Consider the following 20,345-nt stretch of genomic DNA (forward strand, 5'->3'; position numbering starts at 1 on the left):
TTCCCTAGCAGCAAAAGGGGCGAACTAGAACAGGCGTGCTGGAGGAGGGAGATCTGTGCAGGTCTGGAGTTCAGTAAGTCGTGGTCCAGGCAGACCAGCAACCGGCAACTCCGCGAGTATGACAGGCCTAGTCGCCTTCAGTCACGCATTCCACAGCCGCTTGACGCGTAGTAACCTTGAGACGACGATCTTTTCCAGCCATCCGGGCAGCGAAATGAACACCTTATCAAACGTCGTCGCGAAGCGAGCGGCTGAACAAACGTAGACAACATAGACAGCGGCGCGATGAAACCAGAGATAAACAAACGTAGCGAAACGCGAGAGCGGTCAAGCGCATGTCAAAGAGCGCCAGACCAATAGGAGCGAGGCACGCGGGGTGTGCGCGCTTTGGCCAATCGGCGGCACGGACGCATCCTTCAGAAATGATGCGATAGCGTCAGTTTCCCTTCACCGACGCCATTTTGAACTGGCGCAAAATGCGCACAAAGAAAACAGGTTCAAAACAAGCGCAAGATGGCGACCACCGGCCACCACGTTCGCAAATGGCGATGGCACGAAGTTTGAACATTTTTTACCAAATTTTGCTGATTTCGGGTTCACCCTGGCCCCTTTAATCGCGATTTCTTATTATTTTCTGATTAGATTTAGCTTCTAGATTTCGCGGAGGGATTCTTGACTGTATAAACGTAGCGAAAATGCACTTTTCCGAAAATCGACTTTTTTGTGACTTTTGGCTGTTTCAAGACCCGCGTCCCCCCTTAACTATATTGGACCATGTTGTTCCCAAACATGGCGTACTTCCAGATCTTGCTAAACTTCACGCCATGGCCAAATTTCTTAAGCTGACAACACTTATGGCCCTGTGTAGCTTGATAGGCCTGTGCTCCTGTTTTCACCGTTTTGTGCCAAATTTCGCTGCCATCATTGCACCCCCGACACAGCTTCTTGCTGGCACATGTGACCTTGCTACCTGGTCAGAAGAGTGTGACACCGCATTTACCACCTTACATTGTCTACTTACAAAAACCTGCCTTTGATGAGTACATCGTAGCCTACGCCAGTCGAACTCTCACCAGAGCTAAAGCGAACTACTGTGACTGAAAAGGAATGCTTAGCCATTGTGTGGGCTCTTGCCAAATTTCGGCCTTACCTTGACGGTTGACCTTTTGATGTCTTCACAGACCACCATGCGCTTTGCTGTCGTCGTCCCTGAAAGAGCCGTCTGGCCGCCTCGTGCGATGGGCCCGTTGTCTACAGGAATACGACATCAGGGTAGTCTACCCCTCCAGGCGCAAACATTCTGACGCCGACGCTTTATCACGTTCGCCAATCACGCCTGACGTCAGCAGCGTTTTGTCCCTGATGCCCACTTTGTTACCTTCGCACATCACTGACTAGGCTTCAGAGCAGCAAAAGGACCCATGGATAGCCGCTCTTCTGAACCCTCTACAGAATCCTGTCGGGCTACTGGTGTCTCGGGCACTCCACCGTCAACCATCACATTTCGCAGTTCGAGATAGACATTTATACCGCCGAAATTACCACTGCAATGGCTGCAAGTGGCTTCTGGTGGTAACGCGACAACTCCGCAGCGATATCAGCGCTTTATTTCTCGCCGACCCGCAGTGTGGCTGTGGCGGCATGTCCAAGACCTACACACACCTTCGACTTCAATTTTATTAGCGGGGCATGTACAATTACATCAGCAAATACGTCCGCTCATACCCTGATTGCCAATGTCGTAAATTGTCTATTCATCCAGCTGCTCCATTGCAACCACTCTCATGCCTAGTCTGCCCATTTGGCAGTGTTGGGATTGATTTATATTGTCCTCTCCCGTCACAACAATTGGGCCATAGTTGCTGTTGATCACCTGATGCTACATACGGAAACCGCTGCCCTCCTAGTGGCCAAAGCGCACGACATTGCTTCTTTCATCCTCCATCACATCATTCTGTGCCACGGCGCTCCTCATGAACTCGCGAGTGACCGAGGGCACATATTCCTTTCTGAAGTAGCAAAGTCTCTCCTTCATCAGTGCAACATTATACATCACAGCACCACCACCTGTCACCCCCAGGCAAATGACCTGACAAAATGGTTTAGCCGTACTCTCGGCGACAGACTGTCGATGTATGTCCCCTCGTATCATTCATACTGGGACCGTGTTCTACCATTGGTAACATCACATGCATGCGGCCCAACCCATGGTAACTCTTCCTATGCAATTGAGGAGGGGTAGGTAGCTTTACCAGCACAAATGTGAATAATGCCTACCATTGACCATAAAGATGCATAAATCCGCAAAAGAGAATTGAAATAAGGTGTACCTCACAGGTACGCCTGTGGGATACACCACTCCTTTACTTGGCAAACAAGGAAGCACATCAAATTGACTCGCGCATGACAGAAGCGCAGGAAGAACACTGCCAAGAACAAGTAAACAAGCGAAAGTAAAAAATAGATTTCTAGTAGTGTTTTCTGAATTAGCCCTGGAAGAACTATAGAGAAATATATATGTTTCCGGAACAATCACAGTTCTTTTGGATCCCTCGTTTACTGCTCTACCAATTAAAGTGCCAAACCCGACCCATGTCGCTATTTGAGAAGTTGCGTAACGATGCGTGGTCACCAGTCCCGTACAACCGCGTAGAGTGCAGGACGTTGCAGTTCTAGACACACTGCGCCCAAGGTTATAGAAACACTCACATTAGCACAGCAGAGAACTGGCTACGTCAGGTGGCTCCACTGATAACTGTGGAAGCGTGATTCAAAACACACGGAATTATTCTCCACTTCTGGCGGCCTTTTCTATACTTTTTTTTTAAGTAAAGAGATGTTGATCCATACATATTTTCACAAACAACAGTTGAACTTGGTAATTTTCGCGTTTCCTTCCTGTTTGGCTGTTTCATTAGCTCTCTCCCTCAGTAAATCACTTAATTTCTCAGCTCTCTGCAACATTTCTTTCCAGTTGCCAATTTTTCACGAAAAGTGCTGTACAATTATGGAAAAGCCAGACGAGGTAACGGGTGACAATCATATCTTTTATGGTTTTACCGGTTATTGCAGGGTCTGATGATGGACGCTGTTTGGCATTATTTTATTTTCCACCTTACCTAACCCATATCGCGGGTAATGCTTCCGAGGATCTGCCAGCACTGCGGCGAGCCGTCACTCAAGAAAATAATGAAGCAAAAGAAAAAGTTTACTGCACCTGGCGTTTTCTCCAGCTGCAACTCGTTCCTCGAGCATACAGACCAGCTGACTATGAACCGAATAACTTTCCTGGTCCCTCGATCACTCTAAACAAAAAGGTTGAACTAACAAAGCAACAGTGATGCGCGTGATCGTTGAATAGATAGTGACAACTGAACTAATCTCGAGTTATTCGCGCGGGCACCGAATCGATGAGAAAACTGGCCTTCACGCCCCAGGAGATGCCGATAACTACCGCCATCTAAAAGGAGTGAGAACATAGACAAGCATTCCACTCTGTGAAGATGGAATGGCAGCGAGAGCTGATGACAGGCAAAGCTCCAAACGAAAAGTGAAGTGCTTCATCCACGTATGGAGTGCTTAACGCCGGGTTTACCTCCGCCGCGGCGGAGGTGAAGCAGGCATTAAGCACTCCCTTTACGTGGGCCGATCCCTAAGATAGTGCAATACTGGGCCCACCCGCGGCGGAGGTGAAGCAGGCGTTGAACGCTCTGCATACGTGGGTCCATCCAAAGGTAGGGCAAGGCCGGGCCGACCCGCGGCGGAGGTGAAGCAGGCATTAAGCACTCCCCATACATGGGCCGATCCCTAAGATAGTGCAATACTGGGCCCACCCGCGGCCGAGGTGAAGCAGGCGTTGAACGCTCTGCATATGTGGGTCCATCCAAAGGTAGGGCAATGCCGGGCCGACCCGTGGCGGAGGTGAAGCAGGCGTTAAGCACTCCCCATACGTGGGCCGATCGCTAAGATAGTGCAATGCTGGGCCCACCCGCGGCGGAGGTAAAGCAAGCGTTGAGCGCTCTGCATACGTGGGTCCATCCAAAGGTAGGGCAATGCCGGGCCGACCCGCGGCGGAGGTGAAGCAGGCATTAAGCCCTCCCCATATGTGGGCCGATCCCTAAGATAGTGCAATACTTGGCCCATGATCGTAGCCCTGATCGCGCTCTCGTAATGATCTCACCCCTGAATTTTGTCATCAAAATTCGATTTTTTTTATTTCCCGTGTAATGATCGCACCCCGAACTTGCCGCAGTGATATGTCGTGTGCCAAGTCTAGCTAATAATGATCACGCTTACTATCTGTCGAATGCTACACGAACGACTCTTCAAGACAAACCAAGCGATCTGCATGCACCAAATATTCTTAAGCAGATGCCCCATTTCATTCCTTTCATCACTTTCCGCACTTCCATGACAAACAAAAAAAAAAAAAACTACAACCACACTTGCCTTTATTATGTGTAGGCTTTATAATGGTTGTGGTCAACATCAACAAAAAAGGCGGATTTCGATTCTTCTCGTCTGCACTCGTGGGCACGCAACAAACCGGGAGCGGCAACGATAGCAGGCACGTTTACACTGATAGGTTAGAAGTGTACCCTATTCATACGCCGACGCTTGTAACACAGCTAAGATATTTGCCCTTAGCAGAAACATGCCGTATTAGGATAGTAGTGAAGACAAATTCCGCAGTTTCCGCAGCATGCCTGCCATGTGTTTCTATGTCACTGGCAGCTAAGCGCACCCATCCGTTTCTGTCCCCTCAAAGTGGACATGGCTACGTTATTGCCGCAAACTTGCAGATATTAACGGTATTATTCATTACAGATACGGAAGAAACTGTTTCAATGCACGCAATGTACTCACGAGCAGAAAAAAAAAATCGCATGCGGCTTGCTTCGCCGGCCGGCATTTTTTTTTTTTTTTTTTTGTCCTGCACTACATACAGTGGCAGCCGGCTATTTGTTGATCTGTTGTCATCCTGCAGCAAACACAAAATGAAAAAAAAATTTTCTGTTGCGGGAAATTTAGCTTTTGTAATGATCGCACCCCTGAATTAGCGACAATTTTTATTACAAAGAAATGCGATCATTATGCGAGTATCTACGGTAACTGATTTTGCAATTGTTGGTTTTTCTCTTGTGCTAGAACAAACTTATTAATATCATGTTAACAGCAATGTTAGTAGAAACAGTACTTACAAATCACATTACCTGTTAACCTGAGTTGCAATGGTGTTTTGTACTAATTTGCATGGGCAAAGAACTAGGAGTATGACTAAGGGCCCAGGTGATTTTCAGCAACATTCTGTAACCATATATAGAAATAAACTGACAATGATGATGAAATCTTTTATCGGTTAAAATGACCTACATTGTCTTAAAGGAGCGTCACTAAAGTTCATCTCAATTCAAGAACATTTACAGAGCCGCAACAGCCCAAACATGAGAAATCATTTTGAAATGCGCAAAGTCACTCTGACATACTAGTGCTTGGGTTTCAGCCTGGAGCTCAAATACTAAAGGTTTGGTGTTTGTTTTATATTTCAGTAGTATACATGCAGTAGTATACAGCGAAATTATTGAAAATAGTTATGAAATACATAGTACTTCTGAATTGATTTACTATTTCTCTTTAGCGTTCTTTTAGTAGGAAATTACTATATGCTAATAATGTAGCAAAAGTGTAACGCTAAACACTTTTGTGATACGGTTGAACCCACTTCCAACAATGCTGGTTTTAACGATATCTTGAATACAGTCAAACCTTGATATAACGAACCTCGATGCTGCGAGATTCACAATGTAACTAACTATTTTTATTTCCCGATCTTAGCTACGTCGAAAACTGTGTATATGTTGCAATTTAACAAAGTAATTTTGCAACATGGTTTCAATTTAACACAGGTTTAGGCCATTTCAAGCATTCGCAAGCATCCTTCTGCATGAAAACGTTGAGAAGCCATCGAAACGTGTGCGCCGGGTTGTGATATGAAGAAAACCCCACTGCGCCATTTGACGCGTTAGTAAACAACTCTCATCTTAAGTGCAAGAGGGGTGGGTACAGGAGAGCACGCATTTCCTCCTCTACCGTTGCTGTGACTTTGCGAGGCTTTCCATCTAGGTAATCTGTCCATTTAGGAGGTAATCTGCGGCAAGCGCAAAGCTAAAAGCAGAGATGGTCGATGCCGTGATGCACATTGTGTTCCCATGTGTTTACTGTTGGCGGCTGCATAATCCCAAGTTTCTGAGACACGGCGTGAAGCGTTCACTCTGTTTGTGACAGCGAGTGTCTGTGGTCATCGAGCGAGATGTTCACATTTGCCTGAGTAACACATTACACCGATAAAACTAAAACCTTACTTTGCATACTTGGCTCTTTGCTATCGAAACTGTGAATTTCTTTTTATCTGGACGATTATCTATCTTTTTACATTTTCACTTTCAATTTGTGGGCACCATCTTTTGACGGCTGCGGGCACCAAGCTCAGTCAGCTATGGTGTCCAAGATTTACAGCATCACGCAACGCAAATTGCAAATCTAGGACGCCGTGAGCCGTACCGATGCATTCCACTCAGTGTGATCTGGACCGCACATGTTGGAGCTCATAACCACGCTGTTACGGCCCGACCTCGTCATGATTTCTTTACAATTTCTTACTGATGAGGTACTATAGAACATAAATGTGCTGGGTATTTGTGTAACTATTATTACTACTGAATTAATGAAATTAGTCATTAACGAAGTTTTTCGTTGCAAGTACACCTTCGTTATATTGATGTTTAACTGTATAACAATGAGCAGCCACGGCACTATGAACTTTTGTGTGTTCTATAGTAAAATAAACCACTTACTGCAATGTTCTCATGCTGCGTTATTGGTATAACAATGAAACCTGTCTACTGGGTGTCTGTACTGAAAGAGAAACAAACGCGAATACTCAAAGAAGCAAACGTAGTAATAACGGCAAGCTGCTGCAGTCGTGCCGGCATGCTGCGCATGTCATGCGCCTCTCTCTCCGCTCCCCTTTCATCCCTACGAAACTCGCGAGGCGACTGTGGCAATAGTGCAGACGGGCATCAGCTGTCGATGGAGGCAGGCAGCGTGCACAGCGGCTCAATTTAGTGCTCCTTTTCGTACGATATAAGGGGGTTTGACTGTACGGACTAAACCACTCTGGTAGATCAAACAATTCACTAGGTATTTCTTCAAGTTGCCCTGACTTTCCAGGCAAAGCATTCGCATGCACGCAACAGCACCGCAGTGCCACTTTTACGTCTATGCCATTGTGAGAAACCGTGTGGCTTGTGCACTCTGTGCTGGCAGGATCTGGTGGGCCGGTACCAGAAGCAAGGCCGCGGCTGCATCCCCGAGTGCCTGGTGCTCTACTTTGCCTTCGAGTTGATCACCGCCCTGCAACAGGTGCACTTGTGTGGCATCATCCACGCAGATGTGAAGCCTGACAATGTCGTCATCATTGACCTGTGAGCACCTCCTTTATTTGCTTTTCCGGTTCCATACCTGCTAATCTTTAGTTTTATTGTGAAATGCTTCACTTTTAGAGCTTCGTTATCATCGTACCGACGCTGATCTTGCAATTTTTCCTTTGTGCCAGCTTTAGTGCAAAAGATACATGAAAAGGATAACAATGCGTTGGTTGACCGATTTTTCATAGCCCGAATAAACTGCAACACCAATTTATACAGAGGCAGACATTTAGGAACCTGGCCCGTCAGGTCCCTAAAGGTGCGCCTCTATATGTCCGTCTGTCTGCGTCGAAACCTTTCACGCTAAAATGGATAACTGGTTATTCCATGGTCAAACTGTGTCCGAAGCCAGCCTTTGGACCACTCGGGTCACTGAGCTTGCCACTGGATATTCCTTTGTCAGGCGTGAGAAATCTACTCAGGGTTTCTGCTATACCTTTTCCCAAATGATTTGTACCACATGGAATAACTGCAAAAAAAAAAAAGCAAGTTATTTCTTGTGCAAGTGTATTCTCTGAAGAATCAGCGGGACTGCACCTGTCCCACAGATAACTTGAGGCCATGAGCGAAGGTGGGACATGCGTCTCTCTGCACACCTTGGGCTTCTTTCTTTCAAGTGACTACGGCTTCTTATGGAAGGGTTAAAAGCATGCAATGCAAAGAGGTACTTGGCACGCTCTACACACAAGCTTTGTGCATTTTTCCGTGAAGTCGTCGAGCACGATCGGCACCTCTTGCGCAGAGTGGTGCATGGGTAGTACCCTTGCCCATTGAACCGAACGTCTGTTGGCACCCGTGTCATTATTGAGCAGTTCTTGCTTCCTCTTTTGTGATATACTAGACTGTGTCATCCCTTGCGAAAACTCCTCCCATTGATAAGCTGTCTCCCCAGCATGACCAGAAAGAATAGGTATGTCAGGCTGTTTCTGTAGCAGCCACTATGTTCAGCATACTTGCAGGTAGCTGAAAACAATGGCTCACTCTTGCATCAAACCTGACAATTGATCTAACTGCACTGCTGAAGTGCAAGAAGTAATTTTTGCACTAGCTGGACAACTCATTCATGGCAAAAGAGCAACGAAATTTACATATTTGAAGAGTGACGACAGCTGAAAAACGCAGCAATAAGTAAAACAACTCTAACTACTAGTGCCATCTACCCTTTGAAATAACTATAGTTGCTTTATCTTATACGATATGACACTACCTGCTTCTGTGGGGCTATGCATATCCTTCTGTGCACTCCAGGCAGCAAAGCGGTATGTGCTGCTCTTCAGTGCGAGAAAAATATTAGTCGAAGCTCGTTATTTCGAACTTTTGGTTTATTAAAACCGATGGTGGTGGTCCCGTCAAAGCTATGCATATTCCAAAGGGCGAAAACACCTGATAATTCGAATGCGCAAGCATTTGCGACAGTTAATTAGAATATACTTCGCTCTGACAACGCTCTCTGCAGCGTGCCAAATCATGTGGCGGCACCTCCGACCAGCGTTCCTGTGAGCCCACCATAGAGGAAGAGCTTAGGACAGACTCCTGAATGCTGTGCGCGAAGAAAAAAAAAAGAAAGAGAAAAAAAAAACCGTGGTGGAAATTTGTGCGCAGGCACACGTCACCAATAACTTCTGTTAGTGATGGGTTGGTGACTTCTGTTACTGTCACGGTACCCCATGGAGTCAATGTATAAGAACGGCTGAAATTTTGCGCGCAAGAAAACCTTCGCTGTCCGAGTTTCTGGACTTTTTGCCATGACCGCATCCAAAACGGCATTAATCGAAGCCACCACCACCGCCATTTTGATTGTCGTGCCGCCTCAAGCCGGCGCTCGCACGCAGACCCGCTGGCAACCGTAGCCACATCATGGCAATGCTAGGCCTAGCTACTTCAACGTTCGCTGCCAAGCTTCTTGCTGATCGGTGCCAGGTTTTTAATTGAAACATTCTGCCGCTGTTAGCAATGGCACCGACTCCGACTTGTAATCCTCGCCAATGGCGCGTTGCTCAGCACTGGTTAGTTGCATATACTGTCTCAAGGAATAAAACAAGCGGGTTGGTGTCAATATGCAGTGATTCGCTCCGTTTCTCGGAGGCACACATAGAAACAAAAAAACTGAAGACGGCGTCATACAGCAGATGATTAAAGCGGGAGACATTTTTGACAGACTAATCGTGCACTTTGCATTAGCTGCTTCATTCCACATATAATGCAAAAGCATTATATGTCCTGTGAGGCAGAAAAGCCAGTGTTGTAGAGAATGAGTGGTACCAGAAATCATCACATCATGTGATGTGACAAGCGTTTTGTGTGACGTCAGTAGTAACACAAAAGATAGTAAATTATGTAACATTATTTGTAGTAATTATGGGTAATTAAGATGAATTAAAGTGAATTTAGATGAATTACAAGGAAGTAAAGCGAATTAAAGTTATAACAAGTTTGAGCAAGGTGACTTAAGGTGACTTAAACTCCTTTTTAATTTTTCAACTTACGTTGCTTAAATTTTGTGTGGAGATATATTGTAGAATGCTGATTTCAAATATGTTTTTAGATAAGATATCTCACTTGGAAGAAAAGATGTAACAGAATACAATACTCCTAATTAGGTCATTTCTTACAGACATTTTTAATAATTTCTCATTAAAATAAAGTGTTTTTAAGAATATGTAGACATTTCCAAAGGCCCACTGCATATCCTAAAGCTGAGCAAATACCAATAAAGTGATTGTGATTATCACAAATAAATAGCAAAGTTTGAAAAAAAAAACAATGTGGCAGTAATTAGCCTACATTTGATCTAATTAATAACCTATCACATTTAAGAAAACATGGAAAGCTTTAGTATATTAGTAAAAAATATGATACCTAGTTCACTGAAATCAGTTCATGTAAACACCATCATAACTTCCGTAAGGCAAAAGCACTTGACGAAAAAAAGAAAGGTGAGAAAATTGCATTAAAGTTTTACTGCCACTAGCTCTTTTTGTCTATTGAACAGATGGAAAGCCTTTGGGCTCTAGCATGCTGCCCAAGTGTTGCTGAGCACAAGAACACCAAATTTACCGAAATCAATTCCTCGAAAGTTTATCAAACCTTTCATAAGGCAAAGGCACTTCACGAAAAAAAACACCCAGTAAGTCACTTTCAAGCTTTTGAATGCTCTCACAAGTTCATACAAAACCTGGGCAGTAGTCTTGCGTCCTGTCGGGCTTGTGCTTCTTGGCCATTCTCTTCTTCACCTTTTCAGTCTCTTGTTGACCTTTCTTAGACCTGTAAAGCCATTGTTTGTCCTTTTCAAGGCTTCTTCGAATGAGGGAGCTGCCAGGACTATAGCCAAGCTGCACTGCAGCTGCCTTGCTGGTTTGTGTCACTCCCAGATTGTAGCATGACACTGTTTCAGCAACAGCCCTTTCCACAGCCAGTACTGAGTCATGACTGTTTTTGGATCTCTGGGTCCAAATCACAGAGTGCAGGCACTCAATGGCACTTTGTGTCATGCCATCACAACAGCGCTGTAAGAGGGCCCAGTCACCTAGTCTTGCAAATACTGGCTCTAGTGCATTGCGAATAAACCTTGGCAGAGGGTTTTTGTGCGGTGATGGCTCGTCTTGGATGGCCAGGGCACGGTCGAAGAAGCACCAGGAGTCATCACCTGCAGGACAATGACAGTGATCAGGGGATTCGTCCGTTGAAGTCACGGGCAACAGTGTGGCTTGCACTGCCTTCTGCATTGCAGGAACGTCATGCCTGTGGCTCCTCAGAGCATACCCATAATAGTTATCTTTTTTTATTTTATCCTGGGTAAGTCTCCCCTTTCCACCAAGAGACTCTCCTTGGGCTTTTTTTCTTCTCCACCAAGGTGCGAAGGGCTGTCCCCATTCGCTTATGGACATGGTTCAGACAGCCTTTTTTTACAATGTCTGAGTATCCGTATATGCTGTCTTGAGTCAATGCATGAAGAGTGCGGCTGTGGCCATCAGACAGAATCGTTGTGTAGCACAGCCCGTTCTCCTCCAGGGTTCGCCTGAATAGGATCAGCGCTGCTTCCGTCTCCATCCGTCCGGCATTGCAGTCAATGTTTTTTTGACACTTGTCGGTCATAGCCCAGTCACCGTAGCCATCATCATCGGGGTCGGCTGCTCCTTGGCAGCCACGGCAATACCGAGAAAAGACAACATGGTCTAGCACCAGGCCTGTGTAAAGTTCAATAATGCACCCCACAGCTATGTTGGAATTGTGGCCACGGGTTTTCCAGGTGCCATCAACAATGACGTCCACGTTTCCTACAGGGTTGAGGAAGTCCTTGTAGATCGTTCTGACTACTTCCATGCTTGCTGCATCTGTGGCTGTAGCTACTGCCTGGCAAGCTCGCACCATGGTTTCCATGTGTCCCCTGAAGGTCTTGTGGTGAAGGCCCCCGGTGGGAGAGGTTCAGGGTGTCACAAAGGTCCCCCTAGGGCAGTCACACCTTTTCCCATGCTTTGCATGCCTTTCATTGCCCTGCGGTTGACCTCAAAGGGCGTGATGTTTGATGCTCGGGTGACTTGTGGCGACGAAGAGTGCCGCTCTGTGAAATCGCAGCTTGAGCATGTGAGCAGTAGCCTCACCACTAGGCCGTACTGTTTCTCATTGAACTTTTTGAACGCAACAGTAGCCATCCCACACTTGCTGCACGTTATGGACGTGAAAATCGTCTGCAAAACTTTCATGTCCACAATGACGTACTTCGTGCCGCGATAGTCATCGTTACTCACCGAGCCGACGCCTAAAAGGTCAAACTTACACGAAGTTGCGCACTTTTTTGTCAAGGAAGACTTCATGTTGTCTGCACGTTCTTCGCGCTCCGCACACTCAGCCTCCGTGTAAAATGACGTGTCGATGTGATGCGCATGCGAGCTTGGTCCAGCTGCGCCCACCGGCAATGCCAAAGTTGACGGTCTCGAGGAGCTTGGAGCAGCCGCGTCGACCCGCAGTGCCATAGCTTGTGGCAACACTGAATTTCTCGAGGAGCTTGCAACAGTGGCGTCGACCTGTGGTGTGGTAGTTTGCGGTAACACCAAACTTGACTATCTGGATGAGTTCGGTGCAGCAGCCCTGGAAGACTGCGGTACTGCGCCTTGTGACAACACCGAAGTGGCCATTCCCGGTCGGTACCACGTACCACGTCAATAGGTGGTACTACGGCTTGCAGTGACACCGAAGCTGCCTTAGTTGTTTTCAACGATGCAGTTATTTTATTCCAAGCACGTTTCCTTTTGCTTACCACTTTCCGCATGCTTGCTTTCAGACGCGAGTCCCGCCCCATCAGAATAACGGCACAGAAACACGTACGCACGGCACGGCAGCCTGGCTAATAAACGTAGTAACGAAAATGCAAGCTAAAAGGGAGCAAATAATGATGACAATATTTACATGAACGATGCGAGAAGAGGCTGTGGGGTGCGAAACACTGCACAACAAAGAGAAGCCTCGGACGCACGCAGACGACACGAAGGCACCACGCATCAGCACATGACCGCGCTGGCTTGAGAATAAGAGGAGGAGTGTGCCAAGGCCAATTGGAGGGCTGCGCCTCTGAGAAGCGTGCGCTTCGCGCAATCAGCATCGCTCTTACCGAATTTCACCCTTCGAAAACATCACCGATGCCGTCGCACACAGAATGCCTTCATCGTGTTGAAAGGCGCCAAAATGAAGTACGGGAAACCAGCTTTCAAATGACACCAAGATGGCGGCGATCGCCCTGCATGATCTGGAGCTTTGGCGGCTTGAAATTAGGGCAAATTTTTGAGCTGGGCCTTTAATTCCGGCCCACAGACGCCTGCAAATTCCCATTTCTTTAATACTTCGAGAAGTAATTGAGCAATAATACTTTGTGTTGTAATACTTTGGACAATGAAGACTTCAAAATCGAGATTTTAGAAAATTTGCATTTTTTGCAATTTTTTGCTTTTTTTTTTTATTTCAAGACCTGCGTCGCCCCTTAAGGCTGGATTAAGGCAGAGTTGTTAAGGACATATGAAAATGTGTGACATTGCATATCCTGGTCGCCTGATAATTGGAAGCAAAATCGATTCCGGGATGCACATATATGACATCATGTCACATGCCACGTCATGACACATGACACTAAGGAATACTTTTGCATTCAAATCACGTAAGGATACTTAAGTGACTGTTAATATTTTACTGAAAAAGAAAACTGTATTGCTTTGTTAAGAGCGTTAGGTTCATTGTCTCCATTCCAGTTTCTTTGGCAAAACGTTTGCCTCACCCTTGCGTCATGTTACAAAAGCAAATTGGGGGCCATCAGCACAATTTTGTATGTGTTGCTATTACATCATGCCTTGAAAAACATGTTGGAATGTTCAAAATCGTAGCTTTCTACAATGTCCAGAATAGAGCCTCAGGAAACTGCACCGTGGTTGTTCGTTTGTGGCACTGCACGAGACCAAAGTTCGGGGTTCGTTTATTATGAGAGTGAAAAATATCAAAATCTTGAGGAGCAAAGTTGTGGGTGCATTTTTTATGCAAATGCACTCATTGTGCGATAAATATGGAAGTTGCAGCTGAAAACTTGACTGGTGCTATGTGTATACCGTATTTACCCAAATCTAGCTTGCATATTTTTGCAGAGGAAATGGGCCCAGAAAATTGCCTGCACATTGTGATCAAATTCGAAACCAAAACTGCATTCGTGGTGTTGACAATAGCCTACCATCAGGGCTGTCGGAAGCAGGCAGTGTCAGCACTGTCACAAAATAATGACGGAGCTTGTGTTCTTGAAGGTTGCTGTGGGTTCATTTTGTGCTAGTCGAGGAACCTAGAGTAGCAGCATTAGGCAATTACGTTACTGAAATTTCACGTGACTTGGTACCGGATGTATCGGCACATGCTGCCGCCAGCGTTTATGGCCCTGTGCCAAGCATGCCCATTGCCAGGAACACTGTCAGCACATACTTCTCGCGTAGAGTAACGTAAAATGTTGCAGAAGTGATAGTAGTACAGTCGCCGACTGATTTTTCGGACTCCAAAAATTCGGACATGCTCGATTATTTGGTCTGCTTCACGGCACCGCCATTATCCCCATAGACCATAATGTATAACAACTGCCGAAAGTTAGGACACCTTGAAACCTCTCGTTCGATTTTTCGGACAATCCTTGAGCCAACTTGATCGAGAGCACCATGCACCGACTCTGACTGGTGCGTGGTTCGACTTGCTAAACACCATTTTTGTTTGGAATGGAGCCTCCTTGCTGCCCCACGAAGTTGCACTACCGCAAATCCCTGCTCATCATCATTGTTTGTGCCTGGTACGATAGAGTGGCTGCAGCAGTTCCGGTCTCAGCTTAGTAAGCCATGTCAAGACAATCCAGCAGCTGATTTGTTTCTTCGCGCACGATGCTGCGAGTAGGCCACGTTTTTCGTTTGTGCGACTGGTGTCGGCATGACAGCGGGGTAGTGTTTGCTTTGTGTGCTGTGTCGAGGTTGCGGTGATCCAACGCGGCATACGAAAACATCGTGTCAAGTGTCTAATGGCGCCGACAGTGCCTGTGCAGACTGCACTGGGGAATGCCAGCAAGCGGGTGCCGGGAGGCCTAGGATTTGTAGCCTTCCGATGGGCTCTCTACTGATGCCGAAAATGTTCTGCCGAGACCTGCGCAGTGGTTGCATTGCGATTCCGGACACCGTCTCATTTGCCAGTTTCACAGGTGCTGACACTGCTGTACTGACATGCGCAGAACTCGACGATGGCGAGATCATTCGTCAGGTTTCTGCTGCACCGCTGGACGATGACTCCAAGTCGGAAGGTCACGCATCATGCCGTTGCATGTGGAGCGTGCACAAGCAGTGACTGTGCTTTCAGGCGCCTATAGTGACCGTACGACCCTCTCTGAGATTCAGGCTTATCCGATTGCACGTAAACAGAACAGCGTGCAACAGCGCATTCACGATTTCTTCATGTTTACTGCCGAGCCCAAATAAGTGCGTGGAAATAAGGGATATTTTTTTTCTTTTTTTCTTAATCTGCTTTTTTCGGACACCTGTTTATTCGGACATTTCCACAGTCCTCGTGAGGTCCGAATAAACGGTCGGCGACTGTATCTCTAAGGGATCACTCGAGAATACCACCCCTGTATGCTTGGTGTCTTGTTGGCCAATGACGAACAAATGGTGATGACGCTGCACCGCTTTCATTACGAAAGATTAAAAGAAAGTTTCCATTCTGTGAAGGTAAATTCTGCAAATATCATATTTTCTTATTGTGGACGTGGGGGCATGCTATATTTTTCTTTCAGAGATCAAGGGTCTCCTTAAAGAGACAATAAAGAGGAAAGTAACTTCAGCTATATTAGTGAATTACTCTTGTGCAATACCAAAACAGCCGTTCCCCATGTTTCCTGTGCAGCCCAAGCAAGGCAGGCTTCCTCGACCGATTTACTGAGCAGGGGACCAGGTGCCTGCAGTTGATTGACTTTGGACGTGCCATCGACATGAGCCAGCTTCCCCCTGGCACAACATTCACCAACACGGTGACAACAGATGGCTTTGTATGCACCGAGATGCGCGACGGTCGCCCGTGGACCTTCCAGGTGTGCAAACAGCTTGCTGTGCGGGCCTGGATGCCAAACGAGGTTGAGCAGGTCGCCAGGGCACTTTTGGGACTGGACAGCACATGATCAGAGAACATTGCAGTTGAAGGGTGCTTGTTGTAAATCAACGGGACTCGCTGGGTGCAAATGAAAATATGAAGGGAGTTCTTGGGGGAGTGGTTACCCTGGAAGAGCAACTGTTTTCTTGTTGAGATACGGTAATCTCTCTTTATAAAGAAATTGCTTTACTCAAAATATTGCTTTATTTGAAATTTCTTCCGGTCCCCACCCACATGCATGCATTTTAAGCTGTGTTATTCGAAGTGCGCGAAGGGTTGATCGGCTTAGAGCAAAGTGGAAAGTGGAAGCATCGCCGCCGCCGAGCGGTGGCGACCCTTGTGCACATGCAGTGTCAAATTAATACTGTTGACGAATTAGTCTCATGCAGGCACAGAACAGGCCGAAAAAGTACCAAGCCCACAACCGATGATCGCCTAGTAACTGTTACCAAGCGAGTGCCCAGTGCCCAGCTGTTTACTGCGGAGCAAACAGAAGCTGTCAAATTGCATGGTGCAGCATACCCAAACCATTAATCTCGGTCGCAATCGCATCACTGGTCTCCCCGGTGATAGAATTCACACAAAAATGTTTTTCTGGCGCTTTGCAATGCCAGAAAACTGCGGTCTCTTCGATGCCAAAAAGTGGCTGAAAAACCGCGGGCAGACTTGCGCCTTAGCATTCCATGAGGTGCACTCGATGAGCAAAGTTTTACCGCTCTAAGGAGCACTTCTGACGCTGGAATGTGCCAAAAAGCACAAAAGGAGTGTCCCTCTGATTATAAGTGACATGTAGTTCCTTGCATCGAACATTAACGAATCAGGAAGACTACTTTGGGGAAGGCGGTCTAAATTTTCTCACCGCTCGCCATAATTGGCCTGCATCGCAATAAAACAACTTCCCTAGCTTCATTGCTCTTTTGACAGTACAAATCGACTGATGACTTGCCGAAAACATGAAGAATCTGAGCGTCGCCTGTCGGGCTGTCAACACGGTGGGTCAACGCAAGCTGGTGTTTCCCGGTGATTTTCTCGAGCCGGTCATGCTCGATTTGCGCCATCCAACTTTAGACAAACAGTCTAAATGTGTGGTAGGGTCATTGAATTTGGTTTGTAGACATTTGTCAATGACGCGACGGTGCGTGAACATCGACACTTGAATCGTAGAATTAGCACAGTGTCGTCGACAATAGTGCCCCGAAAAACTCTTGTTTTGCAAACTTCACGGCTGCAAACTTCGAGAAAAAATTGCCTAGTGATAATGCCCCTACTGCAAAACCACTGTTTTCAAGATCGCACTGCGTACCCACAATGAGCGGCTAATCGTTTTTAGAGCACAACAAACACAACCTCAGACTCGAGCCACGGCATTTGCAGCACTTTCCAGCGCGATACTCTCGTAGTCTTCCATGACCTCTGCACCACCCCCCTATAAAAGCGGCCACTGCCTTCCCCTCTTCATTCGCTCTCCAGTCTGCAAGTCGTTTGGATGCCAGTCACTCCTCTCGCTCTCCTTCATGTCAACTCCTCGCCTCCTCGCTGCCAGTTTCGACGCCGCTGCTCCTCCAAAGCTGCCCTCTTCCAGCCTGCCCTCCCGAGCACAATCTTCCACCAACGGGTGACCTTCCACAATTCCTGCTTCTTTGTCTCCACCACTCCGATCGCCTTTGTTCCTCTACACGTGAAGCCGATGCCAAGCCTGCCATTGCAACCATCGCCATCACCAGCATGCACTGACGAGTAAAGAGACATGCCCTGATGACATTTTGAAGCTTCTGCCTTCTGCGTCGCCCACCGCATTCAGCCACTTTGGTGGCGACGGCACATGCGTTTGCATCCTTGCTGCAGGACATGTGATCGCGTGTTATTCAGAGTGCTTTGTTGGCGTTCCTCACATGTGCGTCTGGGGTCTACAGTGATAAATGGCTCTGTCAGTCTCCGGGTGAAAGTGTCTGACTTTGGAACAGAAAGTTCTGCTAAATAAAGGTAGTGGAAAAAGGTGGCAGGCAGAAAACTGACATCAACTGTATTGAAAAACAAGGAAGCTGTGCTGGATGGCTTTGAAAAGAGCTTCTCGGCGAAGAGAAAGCGGAATCTCGATTTGAAATATCCCCAAGTTGAAGGTGCACTTCTACAGTGGCTGAAGAACACCAGGAGTACAAGTCTCCCCATACATGTATCTGCACTTACTACAAAAGCCGGAGCTCTTGCTCTCCAAATGGGCGATAAAGATTTAAAGTGCCGCAATGGCTGGCTTGAGCGGTTCAAGAAATGACATGGCGGGACCTCGTAGTCGATCATTGGTGAAAGCACAGCCGTGAACCGTGACACTGTAGACGTATGGCGCCAACATCGGGTCCAAGCTCTGCTTGAAAAGTATGAAGACAGACATTTACAACCTAGATGAATCTGCATTTTTCTACAACATGCTGCCGAATCGCACATTCATTACCGCTGGCAGATCCTCATCCGGAGGAAAACAGAGCAAGGAGCGTGTCACGGTGCTGTTTGGTGCCAATGCAACAGGCGAGGACAAGCTTTCATTGTTGATACTGGGGAAGGTGGAGAAGCTGCGGTGCTTCCAAAATGCAACCATTCCCAAGGAATGCATCTACAGAAGTAACAAGCGAGCCTGGATGACTGCTGCTATTTTTGAAGACTACATGCGCCTTCTGGATAGATGGTTCGACGCAAAGAATTGGCAGGTGCTTTTCATAATTGACAATTGTCCAAGCCCAGGGAAGATCGACAACCTTAAGACGGTCGCTGCATAATTTTTTCCTGCAAACACAAGCGCAGTACTGCAACTGATGGATCAGGGCATCATTGAAACCACCCGGAAGCTGTACCGCAAGGCTCTTTTGCAGTGCATACTCGCAGCGTATGACGCCAGTGAAGAGGCACAACATTGATTTGCTTGGTGCGATCCACTTGCTGAACTTTTCATGGAAAGAACTCGCACCTTCGGAGGTTGCCAACTGCTTTGCGCACGCCGGCTTTTCCCGTGCTGTCACCAACGACCCTGACAATGACCAGCCTTACGATGTCCGGACTTGTAGCAATCTCTACGAGGCTGTTCATAAAGTAGCTGGCTGAGAGGTAGAAGGTGACTTCGAGACATTCGCTTTGGCTGACACTACTACTCTTGTGGTTGCCCCAGCGATGAATGCGGAGGTGCTAATTGACGCTGTTAGTGGCGAGCCACAAGAAATCTGCCCAGGACCGATCCCTTCCACTGCGCACATTTTACCGCTAGTGTGGCTGGGGCATTACAGCGCGACATAGAAACGGTCACCTTGCGATGTGAGAGGGTGAAATTTCCACCACTTTCTTTTTTTCCTTTGCTTACCGCATTGAGAAGTCTCTCCTAAGTTTTTCCTCTATGGCGGGTCACAGGAATGCTAGTAGTCGGAGGCGCCACCGTGTGATTTGGCGCGCTGCTGAGAGCATTGTTGGGGCACTGTATGTTCGAATTAACCGTCACAAATTGTGTATTCGAATTACCATGCATTTTCGCCCATAAGAGAACACATAACTTTGATGGAGCCCAGCGTCTGTTCGAAAAAACCGGAAGTTTCGAATGAACAAGATTCGACTGTAATAAGCTTCCTGTAATTAATTCACAGTTAGGTTTATGGCCCTCCACAACGAAAACACAGTGAACTGTCATATTCTGTTGATTCAGAATAGGACACATGTGTGGCACCCATAATTTCCTACTGATTGTTGATGAACTTCCAATCTCTAGTAGACGTGAGAGGCTGACTGTCCTCCATCCGGTAATGTTTCCTTATGCCAAACTTTTGTTTCACACCAAAGCACTTCTATAGTTCTTGAGCGCTGTTGTATTGCATGTTATTATTAGAAATTTGTAGCGCATCCTTTTGCCAGAGGATGATGCTGTGATAGTAGTGCTCTGTGTAGCACATGACACCAGGTCCTTTGGTTGCAAGGACTCTGTCAAAGTAGTAGTGCTTCTCAAAGTTTTTACTGCTGACATATTTAGTACCGTAAAAACCTGCATATAATACGAGATTGTTTTCCCTATTATTAGCGTCCCAAATTTTCACCTCGTACTATATGCGGATCCGAACAAAAATTTGTCAGAAATTTGGGCTAGAAGTTTTTGTTTCGTTATTGCTGTGTGACTACAGCATCGTATCTTTATTGTTGAGTGCGCACCTTGGCAGCACAAGTGGAAACCATGTGTCGCGA

At 46.7% G+C, this 20,345-nt stretch overlaps 1 protein-coding gene across 4 annotated transcripts in view; it reads left to right on the forward strand.

Annotated features, from left to right (window-relative positions):
- The window catches only part of LOC142568055 (uncharacterized), a 403,528-nt gene that overhangs the window by 332,667 nt on the left and 50,516 nt on the right, over window positions 1-20,345 (forward strand). For 3 of the 4 annotated variants that reach the window (XM_075678141.1, XM_075678138.1, XM_075678139.1), the window contains 2 exons: window positions 7,327-7,484; window positions 15,891-16,074. In XM_075678141.1, the coding sequence (XP_075534256.1) occupies window positions 7,327-7,484; window positions 15,891-16,074 (342 nt within the window). The remainder of the gene's footprint in view (window positions 1-7,326; window positions 7,485-15,890; window positions 16,075-20,345) is intronic. The other variant, XM_075678140.1, reaches the window with a different exon arrangement.

Source organism: Dermacentor variabilis, unplaced genomic scaffold (assembly GCF_050947875.1).
Source record: "Dermacentor variabilis isolate Ectoservices unplaced genomic scaffold, ASM5094787v1 scaffold_16, whole genome shotgun sequence".
Classification (NCBI taxonomy): Eukaryota; Metazoa; Arthropoda; class Arachnida; order Ixodida; family Ixodidae; genus Dermacentor; species Dermacentor variabilis.